Raw genomic sequence first — 13,790 nt, forward strand, 5'->3', positions numbered from 1 at the left:
ATCAATATAACATTTTCATAATATTTTATAATTTAATGATATAAATTATAGATAGGCGTACTTCTATAAATCTTCATATGCATTTATATTTTACATTTTATGATACTACTACTTCACTAACTTAATTTTATCAAAACATTTATTGAATTTAAATGAAACATGCACGTAGTAATTTTTTACTCAAGTATTAGTTATTATTGTAAATATTTTTTAATGAAGTTAAATTTTTCATATGAAAGTTTAATTTTGTATAAGCAGTTGAGAATTAAACAAAATAATTATGACGTGTAAGACTAATGATTACTTATAGATATTTAATACAAGCATGATATAATATGTATAATATTGATAAATTGATAATTTAAACAATACTATTATTAACAATATTTTAACTATCATAAAATATACAATAATACCAACACATCACAATATTTATTTTAAAGACTTAGGTATGTAATAAAAGACGAAACTGTATTCAAATTAAAGCGAAAAATAGAAACTTTGAGTTTTTTTTTAAAATAGTGAAATTAGTAAAACATAATTTTTAACTTATATAATGCCTGTAAGTGTTACTTTTTCAGTCATTATTCATTTATATATATTTAATCCATTATTCCACTAGGTATATACTATATGTCTATATAAATATAATATATTATTATATTATGTTATTATGTTATTATTCCACTAGGTATAAATTATATTATGTTATTAGCAAATATTTTATTAATTTGCTATTTTACAATATTTATAATTTATATATGATATTTTTTTTTTTTTTATTTGTGTAAACTTGTTATAAAACCATTAATATGTGGCGTGCGTGCGTACAATTGAATACGGTTCGTTTCATTGCTCATTGATGAAGTAAATATAATTTGTTCTAGAATATAATATGGTGTCAAGGTATATTCACGAATCATAACATTCTTAAATCAAATCATAAGTAATCATATCATTATTTTTTTTTATCACCGTAAACCACCGGGCAGTAAAGCAATGAGTAGGTAACACTTTCAACACGTACAATTGATTTGAGAAATAATCGATCAACAATAATAAATCAATGGTGTCAACATGATTAAAATAACGTTAGACAAATTATTGTAATTCTTTTTATTTTAAATAATTATGTCTTTTATACAAGTGAGTTAATTTGAGAGATCATTAAAACATTCATTTTTTTTCAAACAATGCAGCTATATGTAGTATGCTGAATCGTCGTTAAATTTTTAGTAATTACTTGTTGATTGGTATACTGAAGTCCAAAATTTATTTTAAATAATTATGTCTTATATTATACAAGTGAGTTAATTTGAGAGATCATTAAAACATTTATTTTTCCGCGTTATTTTTTTTCAAATAGTATACAGGTATATATGTAGTATGCTGCATCATAGTTAAATTTTTAGTTATTATGTACTTGTTGATTGGTACACTGAAGTCCAAATATTATCTACTTATATAAATTTATACCTATATACATGCAGCATTAATTATTACGATTTCCAGAGTGGTCAACACACAGCCGTTACAAAGGTTTTATATGGACAGAGCGTATACATTGTATACCTATATTACACAACTTATACGGTATTAAAAATAACATTATTTATCTATCATACATGTACATGTGATAAATGTAATATATTATTATATTTACACACAAATGTAATTTACATTAAACTCGTATCTGCAGACACCTAATGAGAAAAACGTTTAAAAAAATGAATAAACGTGAATGTTTGTGGAAACGTGTTAAGGATTTTAATTTATAATTAATTAGTTTAAAATTAGATATAATATACATATAGGTATATTTTTTCCACAATATTCTATACATTCGGTCAATACCCCCAAACATATAATATTAGCAACACATAATATACTTATTATGTATGATATAACTAAGGTACACTTATAAAGTCATCACCCGTCAGCCATTATCACGCTTTTTGTTACAACTTTTTTCAATTGAAAATTGAAACGACCCCTATTAATAAAATGTAATATTTATTAGATATCTATTTGTTTGTTTTTTCTTCATTTCGAGGTTGCCATTTAACACTACACCGGGTCACTCAGGGGAAAAAATCAATTAACTTTCCTACTGTTATCGATCAGTTTACATCCCTGACTGATATAGGATAAAAGCCTATGACATAATATGTCAACGATTCAGGTGTTTCAGCTAACTGTATTATATAAAACCTTCAGATATTATATTACGTTCTGCCACAAATCTGGTCAATGTATAGGTACTCAGGTGATTTGAAACTACTTTAGTTTAATTGTTTGATTAACTTACGCCCAAAAGATTGTAAAAAGAAAAATCATGAGAATTATTTTTCTTCATGTTCTTTTGCAAAGACAAATTTATAAGTTAATTTTCCGAATGTAAAATTGCTTTGCATAGGTATCTGATTTCAAACTTTCAAATATAATAGCGGAGAACGATATTTTTCAAAAATTAAGCTTCGAAAAAATAGATTGCGAACTACAGTGACTCAAGATTGGTGTTCTAACTTGTCTATTTTAAGTATTAAAAGTGACGTTCTTAATTCCCTGGACGTACTAGTTAGTAGATATTACTAAATAATTTTGTAATGCGATAGCCGATAAGTTGAGAAAATATGTTTTTTGTAAGTAAATAATTAATTGTTGTATGTATATTACGTTGTAGGTACTTACATGGTGGTTTAAACCAATCATAATTAATTTTAATATAGCTTTGATTTTTAGTTCAAAATTGGGTTGACTATTATGTTATGTACCTTTCTATACAATATGCATATAGTATAGAACCTACAATTTACATAGGCATATAATATAGAGAGATTTGGAGAAGGGGATGGTGACCTACTGTAATAATATTGAAAGAGTTTAAACAATTTTTAAGATATATTTGGAGGGCTACCTTCCCCTATTTGCGCCTATGAGTAGCTACTACCAATGATGAATTATACAATTGATATATCCTACGTATAATTGGGACATTGGGTTGTGTAAATACTAAATAGTTTTAGGACTTTTAAGGTGCGAACTATAATATATACCTATTACTGCCTAGTAACTACCTATATATATATATTGTATATAGGTATACCGTGGTATGTACGTGTAAATCAACAATACTATAGGCGATTGCAAATTATCGGATAATAATAGGTATACAAACCACGAGTCTTTATATGTAACACATAACGTGTAATAATATATACATATATATACACACTATCTATAGCGCAATTATTTCGATTACATTATATGACTATATGAGTGACCGTCGTTGTCGGTTTTATAATGCACACACAAAGGTCAAACTCACGATGAACAATAAACCTGCAGCAACGTCGAGGGCTATAATATGAAATTCCTATAAAAAAAAGCCACTCCTGGTGTGTGTAGCTTCTATACATAGGTTAGGTTAGGTATAAACCAAACGACGTCATCGATGATCAATGTATATTATAATCATAAATTCTTTGGTCATTGACTGATATGCGAGCGAGACTTGTGTGATGCGATGTCGACGTGCAACTTTATCGTCAAGTATATATTTTATAGTATATAGTGTTATAATGTAGTACGCGCGGCTGAATAATGTTCCATTTTGTTTAATTATTTTATTCAATTTCATCTCAATGATCGAAAGATCAAAACAATGATCAACATATTATACTATGTAGGTAATAATTCAAATCATTTTTATATACCTAACTACAACTCTTATTTTTCAATAGGGGGGTTTTTTTTTTTTAAACAAATGTCCAATGCGTATTTATGTTAAACTTTTTGACTTATTTTGACATGACGCATTATTATAACAATACAATATTATATAATGTTATATACCTACAGTGTTTAGAGAAATGTGAAACGAAAATCAAACATTCCAGTGTTTAAAAATCGTATGTTAACTGAATGCCACTATATTTGGAGTTTATTTAGCGTTACGAAAACAAGAACTCAGACAACTCTGCTACATCGATATCGTGATCAATATAATGAACATATCATAGATATTATTACGTATGGATCATTATATGGGTAAGTACCAATACGACATTATATTAATATTATATTATTGGTTATTCCAAATTATTTCACGTATACCAGACGAAACAATAATTTGGGTATACATATTTAAAAAAAAAAAATAAAAAAGCTATTATTTATCAGTTATTGCGTCACAATGATTCACCTACCCATCTACCAATCGAATGATTAAATTAAATTAAATAAAAATTTTTTTGCCAAATTCCTCGCAACCAAAAAGACATAGGAGACGCTACGCGTGCACGCCCTAGCACGGTAAAACGATCACGCGCACATGATGTATGGTAATGCACACGAATAATTAATAATTAATATTAATAATGTTATATTATTATACAATAATATAATCATAATATACATATAGCCATATTTATAGGCATGTAATAGAGGTAGCTAGGAACGGTATCGGAGGTGATCGGTTTATCTTCCGATATAATAATTACTGTATAGGCCAGCCGGTATGGATAAAACGCGCGCGCGATAATAACGTTGTATTTTGATTGTTCAACGAATACACCTCCGGCGATAAGGTGAGCGGTGACTCAAAACGTTCCGGCGCGCACGCACACGATATAACAAAAATAATAATAATAATAATAATAACAATAAATTCCCGTCGGCCGTCTGCCTATACTAAAACTATTATTATATCTCATTCAGTTTTCGCTCCATAACGTGTATATGATATTATGATAATATTATTATTTTGCGGAATACAATTTTATAACTATAGCACGCGCAAGTGATGTGTGCGCAGTGCGCGTGTGTTGTACGTACAAACGGAATCGCCGCTTAGTGCCAACGTATACGCGCGCTCCCCCGCTTGACGGTCCCGCAAATCCTACGTTCGATACATCGTTTTTATTGTACATAATTATATATAAGCTGCCGCAGCGGCCGACCGGACGCGATGGACGGTGCCGTCAATACTACTGCCGGTTGCTGAACACGGCAATATCGGAGGACCGTGCGACGGACGGCATCGTTACAACAGCTAACGGCACCACTCATCCGGTGTCAGCACTTCACGGATCCGACGACCGCGATGGACGCGTTGGCCGTCGCGGCGGTCCTGCTGCTTGCGCTCAGGGCGGCCGTCTGCGTGGACGCGGCCGCCAACGTGGACATCGGTCGTGGCGTGGACGTGCTCCAGCGGTTCGGCATCATCGGTGACGTGCTGTACGGCGACGTGTCCAACACCAAGGAGTCGGTCACCCACGACATAATCGACGGGGCCGATCGTTTCACGTGAGTGTGCTTAAAAATAATATTGTACTAATGAGCCTATAAGTCAAATTTTTATAACAACAGCGACAGGAATTTTTTTCAAAAGTTCAACAATTTTGTTGTTATCTATTTAAATTTCGGGATGAAAATAGTGGCAATTGAATAATCTTTGGGTAAATGCTTGCTATTGAACTGATTTAAGATATTATATTTATACAAAATTAATTTGAAATTAGGTACCTATTATTTGATTAATTTTTTTTTTAAAATAGCTCGTTAAGTCAATAATCAAAAATAAGTAGGCAATTCGTTAGGTAATGACGTTATAATGTGTGTTAATTTTTAGAAGTAATAAATATGTACTATTTACGTTTTAGGTACTTCAAAGTTCAAAATCTTAGCATTTTATTGTATAGTTTTAGTTTTCAAACAAAAAAACTAGCTGGATTTAAAAGTATAACTCGTCTAGTTCAGCTTAGCACTCGGCAACCGTTCTTTCAAAAACTATATTACCTATACTGAAAAAATATAGTTTTCGGACCACTATTTTTGTAAAATTGTAGCGGTTGCCGAGTGCCAAGATGAACTGGCCGAGTTATCATTTTAACGTTATTTTTGAAAATTTTACAGAATATTGTACATTTGTAAATCTAACCAAAGACATTTTGTCCATATTGTAAACAAATCGCGTCGAACGTGACTATTATAGTAGTCTATTACTTATAAGTACATTGCCTTCGCTTTTAATAGTCAAAAATATCAGCCAAATAGTTGTTGTTTAAGAATAAAATATTTCAGTTGGAGTTTGGTTGAACACTAACATAATGAAAATTCAGTGCTAGCTATAATACACTCATAAAATTGACCAACTACTGGATGAGACGTATATTCGTATAGATATTGGTATGTTACTATGTTAGGTTAGGTTTAATCTATATTTGTACTATATAATATGATGTCTATAATCTATATTATACACCTTACAATACATATTATAATACGTTAATTAAATGCTGTGCTGGTGTAGAAGCACCACGCACGCACACACCTTTATGATAAAAATAACGCTATCGCTATATACAACGATTCAGTACAAATCGTACAATTTATTGGTTATTAATTGTCTATGGTATAATTGTTAAGATAAACTCTAACCGTACACCAAAGCGAAACGTAGTAAAATTAGAATTAGGAACCGTACATGGGTACGCACCTAGGTACGTGCATTTACGACACCTTAAGATGAGAATAAATACCACTCGCCTGATTGCAAAAATGAAATAAAATTTCAATTTTAGTCTGATTTAGGATTTTAAATTATGATTACGTTGAACTAAAATAATTAGATTGCATGAGAATAAGTTATTGCCCGTTTCAAACTTTTTCTGTATATTATACCATTGATTATAGATCATACTACCTATAATATATTATCCACAATCAACGATATTACTAGCACAATGATAATAACCTATGTTTAAAAATAGTCGTCTATAATAAATAGTAATACCTATACTATAATAATAGTAATACCTATAGACTAAACCAAAAAATGCATTGGTTGAAATTGGTGCAAGAAAAAATTATAATAGGAAACTGGAAAATAGCTATAATACCTATTATATGATTTCTACCGATTTAAAGTTTAAACAAAACTTATTATTTATAAAAAAAAAATTTTAAATACTGAACGTTTTATTAAATTCTTTTCATACATTTTAAATATAGGTGTGTATGCATTTTTAACCTACCAATAACTAAGCCTATTAGTACGAGTACTAAACTAAAAAAAAATTGTACTAGGTATAGGGTCGTATAATTAGTAGGTAGTTATATTATAAATTAATAAATTATAATGTTAGCCGTTTGGCACCTATAGGTTAAATTCACGATATATTTATCGTGAATTTTGGCGGTAAATTGTGAAGTACCTATATACACAAATACATTTTACCTTGACTTTAGTCAATAGTTATAAACATATTACATATTACTTAGTAGTCATAATTGTTTTTTTTTAAAGTTTACTTATTTTATGTGTCTACTCAGTTTACTCTACATACAATTAGAATTAAATTTATTTAGAATCATAATTTAAGGATATAATTTGAAAGCACTCATAAATATATATATATATTAGTATACTATATATTCGGTATAAAAATGACAAAGGGAGAGAAAAAATTATGAAATAAGCGTCAATTTGATTATTTACAGAAATGTTGAAAAAAAATATGAAATTTGATGATATTATATGTCATGAAAATGTAAAATAAAAATAATACTACTATAAAACCTTGCCACCAAGTCATTAAACATAGGTACCGCAGGTGATTAATGTGGTTAACCAACCGCAATAAATATTACTCAAGTAGGAATATATGAAAAAAAAATGCTTCAAAAAGTTACATTTTCATTATTATATGTTAAAATTTGAATGTTAGCGAAACATTACATTTCTTATTCATCTCATTTAACACCGAATATTTTTTCAATGTTATTCTTCCTACTATATTTTATTCAACATTTAAATATTATCTATATATATATAAATGAATGTTTTCCTGTCTGTGTGTTCTTTATGCATTCCTAAATGACTGGACCGATGTTGATGAAATTTGGTACAGAGATACCTCTGGACAGAAGATAGGCTAATTTAAAAAGGGAGAAGACCAACCCCAGGAGGTGCTCAAACAGGGATTTTGAGATATCCGATGGACATTTTTGTTTATAAATAGTTGCTATGGGTTTTAAAGCTATTATTATTATTTTAAGCATATTATTAATATAGAGTTGGCATTTTTAATGGGCAACGGAGTGCATGGGATCAGCTAGTTAATAATAATAACCATTTATATTTATATTTTGTTATAAATTCGTATAAATTATACTTACTCGTTAGTCACTATAGTATAGAATATACTATATATAGTAGTATAGTACCGATATAGTATAAATGACCTTATTGCGCTCATCGGATAACTAACCATATGCATGTACCTATTATCAGTATTTGCAGTTATGACCTCATGTAGTAAAAATAGCATAATATACTATAGGGATCGATAAATAATTAATCAATAGGCATATAACTAATATCTATCATCCATGTAGGTACTGTATACTTATAAATATTAAATCAAACTCAATTTTATGAAACAATACGTTTTTTACTATCTACTGGTTTCATACATAATTAAATTGCCTCGACTTCTCAATTAGGAGTAGGTAGTGTATTTTGTCCATTTCAGTGATACCAATGAAAATTCTTCGATCTTATTGCATAAAAAATGTGTATAACTATTTTAAAAATCACACCATGACATATTATTATATTTTATATAGGTTGTTCTAGGATATATTATATTATAGATTTCAGGTTCGGATTAACAATTCGTATAACGCAATATATCAGGGGATTGCTTATATTGCTCTACATAGAGTGCCAAATATTATCAGCTTAATATTTATAATAATATATACTTGATTGTCATTTGTAAAAAATTGATTGGTATTTTTATGCATATATACTTATTTATATTTTGGTACTATACCTACTACTTCATCTAGCTGATGTAAACTTCATGTAGATATATGTCATAAACTCATAATATATAATACTGTGATGTAGGTATAGGTTATGTGTTGAAGCGAAATTAGAAATGTAAAGCTCAATAGCACTTCTGTTAATAAAAATCACGAGACCAATAAATAATGGTAATATCCCGGCGTAAAATGTCGATGATTACTGGTGGTATAGACAATTGTTATTGTACTGGAATTATTAAACCCTTTAATATTGTAGTACCTAACTATTGGTATAAGAAATAATTGAATTTGAGTTTATTTGACGGAGTAGGTATGATGACGCAGCCCATCCCAAGCTATTATACTATGGTAGTATAGGTGTAGCGGCCGTTAAACCTTAAGCAAACTCCTGGACCCCTACCTACCATCAAAAGTCTCAGATATACATTGCAGCTATACACGTATAATGTAAATGAGTGTGGGTGTGGATCCCAGACAAATATTTTTCCCACGCACTTTTCCAATATGACTTGTATAACTGTAAAACTGCAGCAGTTGTACGTATACCACTGCATTTTAGGACAACCATAAACGGCTATACCTATTTTATATCTATTATAATAACATACCTATAGGTATAAAACATATGAATGAATCGACCGCGGCACACCTCGTAGAACGGATACGCCACTTGTAAATTATAATAATACGTAGTGTTATACCGTTACGGGTCAATATTTTTCACAGTGTGCCGCAGTACAGTTTTGATAATTTTTCCTACATGTATAGATTGTATATACATTATTATATGTAGGTACCATATCTACTTATATGCTCTAAACGTTTTGTTTTTTTATTACCATGTACTGCAGTGAATTGAATACATGCTACAGGCTTCGTGTTTTTAAGAGCATATTATATATATTATATACATACACAGTAGGTATCAATATAATATGATTAAGCAGTCCACTCAAATATAGTTAGGCACATGTGGTCCGCCGGCTGTGGTTTGAACTTCGAAGACCTCTGGACTATAGTTGAATAACCACTAACTATAGACATAAGGCTAGCGATAAGAAATTAGAAAATTATTTTATAGAACTATCATTCTTTTGGTTAGGTACATTAATTTAGTCTATGGTTGAATATTTGTACGAGCCTGTATACATTATAAAATATAAATAAATATTATAGGATTAAGAATCATAAAATACCTATACACGGAAAAAAATAAATACTATAACCAAATTACTTTTTTTCCGTGTATAAATAACTGAAAAATCAATACACATATTGCGTTTTGCGTATTTACAAATATAATATTATAATGTACTATATTAATTTCGACATAGGTTTTACTCTTTTTTTATTTATCAAGTATTTGCCAAATGTTTTTGTATCTTTTAAATTATTATTTTTTTTTCAGTGAAGTTTTAAATGTGACAAAAAACCATACAAATCTACTAAACATCACGTTTTGTCCCGATTTGGACTGCCTATTTGACGTATATTTTGATGGCTTTCAAGTTGATCTAACCGATAAACCATGGAAACTGTTGACAACAAGTAGATCACGACATATGGTATCTGAACGTTTTGGTGTACCTGATATAGCAATGGGATTCGGACAAAAATTCGTAATTGTGTCTTTTAAGCGACCGGTGAAACGTATTAAAACATTTGATAACTTTACACAAGTAGCAGAACTAAAATCAACAATATCTGACAAATTTAAATGTATGTCCATTGGTATAGAATCCATGGTGACGGATTTTATTACGGAGCATGGATCACATTATATTGATGAATACACATTAGGAGATACTGTTTTCCAGGTATAGCCAGTATAGGTTAACTACACTTTTAATAATTTTAAATTAAATATAAGTACCAATTAAACATTTTTCGGCAAAAATGTCGATCGGAGTATCGGACGCAATATTTTCGGCTTTCTTACGCGCTCCTTTCAAGATTTGTCCTAATTACTATCTCCTACGTTATTTATTATGAATTCCTCAAAAATAACACACCCAAAAATTTGTTTTTTGTTTTTAAAGATAATTTTGTGAACATTATTCCTAGTTGTTAGGCTCAATTTTGAAAGTAATATAATTTAATGACTTTTAACTAAACACCTGTTAAAGTGCTAAATATTGTATCAGCACAATTTTTTAGATCTAAATCATACCTCCCGTAAATTGTAAAATATATAATAACTGCAGATTAAAATATAATATAAAACGAAGCCTATCTCAAAATTAATCTCTGGAAAAAGAGCAGAATATATTTTAAAAAAATATAGAAAACAAAAAATATTTCATTAACATTTAGGTCAATTGTTTTTCATTATAGTCTTCGTTCAATTATATACACTTTTTGTATCGTGGTACAAATTTTCCATATCTAATATCTATAAAGAATGGTGCCACAAGGGTCCCAAGCCATTGGTTTACTCCGTTCAGCAGGTTCTCATTGTATGCAAAGTATAATAAATTGTGATGCAGTTGACTGTTTAATCTTTAGGAAAAAAATGATAATCACTCTGTGCCAAATCGAGACTTTGGGACCCCACTTAAACTTATTACTCATCCTTGGTTAAACATTTTCTGCGTACAGCAGTTGTTGTAAACTTGTAAACGCATATCATAAGCATCCCTCTGTACTTTGTTTTTTATTGTTGAGCTTATTGCTGTACTGTGTCACGGTAAATGTAGTATGTAGTATGTACCATTTCCCAAAGTTGAAATTGTTAATCGAAGCAAACAATGAGGACCTTATAAACTGAGTGAACCAATGGTTCGGGAGTCGGGACCCTGGTTACATCATTCTTAAGGTAATAAGAAAATCTCGTACAAAAAAGTGCATATAAATTAGTAGAAAAGTAATTTAATTGTTAATAAAACTTTTTATACTATAATATTTTATTGTTTTATATTTTTTAATACATATTAGTATAATTTGTCCTCTAGAGTCCGGAAGTTGATTTTGAGGTAGCTATCGACATGCCTAAGTATTATTATGTGTATATTATATGTAGAGATCTATAAGATACTCATTATTACAGAAAACACTAACGTGTTTGAAAATATTTTTGGAAAAAAAATATAATTTTTATCGATTTAAATATTTTAGTTTCTTACACTTTTTGAAAAACAATATACATTTTTAATTTCATATTCCGTAACAGAATATAATTCGGAGTATTTCGATTTTCTGTCTATAAAAATCGAATTTTGAACAAGTAGATTATTTGTTATAACTTATAAGTACTTAAAGTTGTGGTAAGTGAAGTAATTGATCAGTATATACTAGGGGTATCCCTGTACCATTCCACTCCGCTCAAAGTATTTATAACTCATAAACTACTCCTCCAAAATTTGATTATTATTAATATAAAAATACTTCAAAAAACCTGTGACTTTTGAATAAGAAATTTAAAATGCATGTTGTAATAAAAAAAGTAAAAAAAATTATAATTACTAATTAGTAAAACGTATATTTTTTTAGAAAAATTTTGTTTTCAACGACTTAAAATTATTTAAAAAAATAAATTTTAAAACTTAATAGTTTTTAAAATAATGAGTGTCTTACGTGAAACGGATCACTCGGTAAAATATTATAACGATAACCACATATACGGTGTCTCTGTTCTGCGTATAGGTGTTGGTGTATCTTCCGGTGTTCTACAACAAGTTCTACAAGTGCGTGCTCAACAACTGTTCGGAATCGGACACGGCGTTGTTGCTGTCACCACTGTACACCGAATACCAGGGACATGTGATGAGTGTCGGGTCTAACGCGGTGGAGAAATGGGTCGACACCAACCTACAGGTCGAGTCCAAGCTGGGCCATACGTATATCAGCTTATACGCGCTCAAGAACCGACCCGAGCTGTGCAACGAGATCGTCGCCCTAATGGACGAGCAGTCGGTGGTCGGGCTGCACCTCAAGGTCGTGTCCACGTTCCTCGCCGAGCCAGTCAAGCGGAAATGGTTCACCGAGGTGCTGGACAACCATGTAAAACTCCGCGAAGTCAACCTCTGAACCCGCACCGCCCGGACATCATGAAGAATAATCCATTTGTATTTAATAATATAAAATATATTATGGATTATACCCAGCGATCGTTAAAAATAGTATTAGGTTCGATACGTGTAAAATGTCTATACCCTAATATTATAATATATAGGTATACCGTATAATGTTTACACAACAATTGCAGCACATCGATGATCGGCGGGAGATCGTCAACGCGAACGAAAAGAAAAAAAAACGATTTCCTATAATATTTATTATTTCCGAGCATATCGTAACATTATATTAGAATAATTGTATATAACTAAATTATATATTTACATTGTTCAGTGTTTATTTGAAAATAATACTAAGTACATTTTATTGAAGAAAATTCAATAATTCTATTTTGTGTAAAATAATTGTTAAAACTTTTTAATTTTTTTATATAAGGTACTTATATAGTTATATATATATATATATATACATATATATATATGTACACTTGTATAGTTATATACTCGTAAATCGTAATGTAAATTTGTATACTGTATAGTACCTAGTACCTATAATACTTTAATGTATATAAATAAATAAATAAATAAATAAATAAATACGAGTATAATATACTTGTATTACATTATATTATATTCAATATAATTTAGTCCAGTCAATAAGGCTCTAAAAAAGGTCTTGCCTTGCAAAAAATACTAAAGATTTGAAACTTGGCGAAAAGTTTCGCCTTGGGGCCCTCATTGACCAAAAAAAATGAGCCATCCCTCCGATTTGGTTTTAATTATTTTAAGCGTCACTCATGGAGGTTATATATAATATGATTATGAGATGTAACCAAAAGTTTATAATTTGTAAGGAACCGACGACCGTGGTATAGATTTCAGTGACTGTTTGTGCAGGGTATACGCACGTCGCGCGTGAAATGTTCGGGCAGCACTTTTTGG

The 13,790-nt window shown here is 29.9% G+C and overlaps 1 protein-coding gene across 2 annotated transcripts; it reads left to right on the top strand.

Moving 5' to 3' along the window:
* Positions 1-3,542: 3,542 nt before the first annotated feature.
* LOC132943465 (torso-like protein) lies at positions 3,543-13,458 on the top strand. Of its 2 annotated transcripts, none has more exons than XM_061012474.1 (5): positions 3,543-3,685; positions 3,862-4,050; positions 4,945-5,307; positions 10,244-10,652; positions 12,478-13,458. In XM_061012474.1, exons 3-5 carry the CDS (start codon positions 5,105-5,107, stop codon positions 12,859-12,861), a joined length of 996 nt encoding a protein of 331 aa, XP_060868457.1. In that variant the 5' UTR covers positions 3,543-3,685; positions 3,862-4,050; positions 4,945-5,104; the 3' UTR covers positions 12,862-13,458. The 2 variants fall into 2 exon arrangements, with proteins under 2 accessions (XP_060868457.1, XP_060868459.1); XM_061012476.1 differs by having other exon boundaries at positions 3,552-3,689.
* Positions 13,459-13,790: the final 332 nt, after the last annotated feature.

The sequence above is a fragment of the Metopolophium dirhodum genome, chromosome 4 (genome assembly GCF_019925205.1).
Source record: "Metopolophium dirhodum isolate CAU chromosome 4, ASM1992520v1, whole genome shotgun sequence".
Classification (NCBI taxonomy): domain Eukaryota; kingdom Metazoa; phylum Arthropoda; class Insecta; order Hemiptera; family Aphididae; genus Metopolophium; species Metopolophium dirhodum.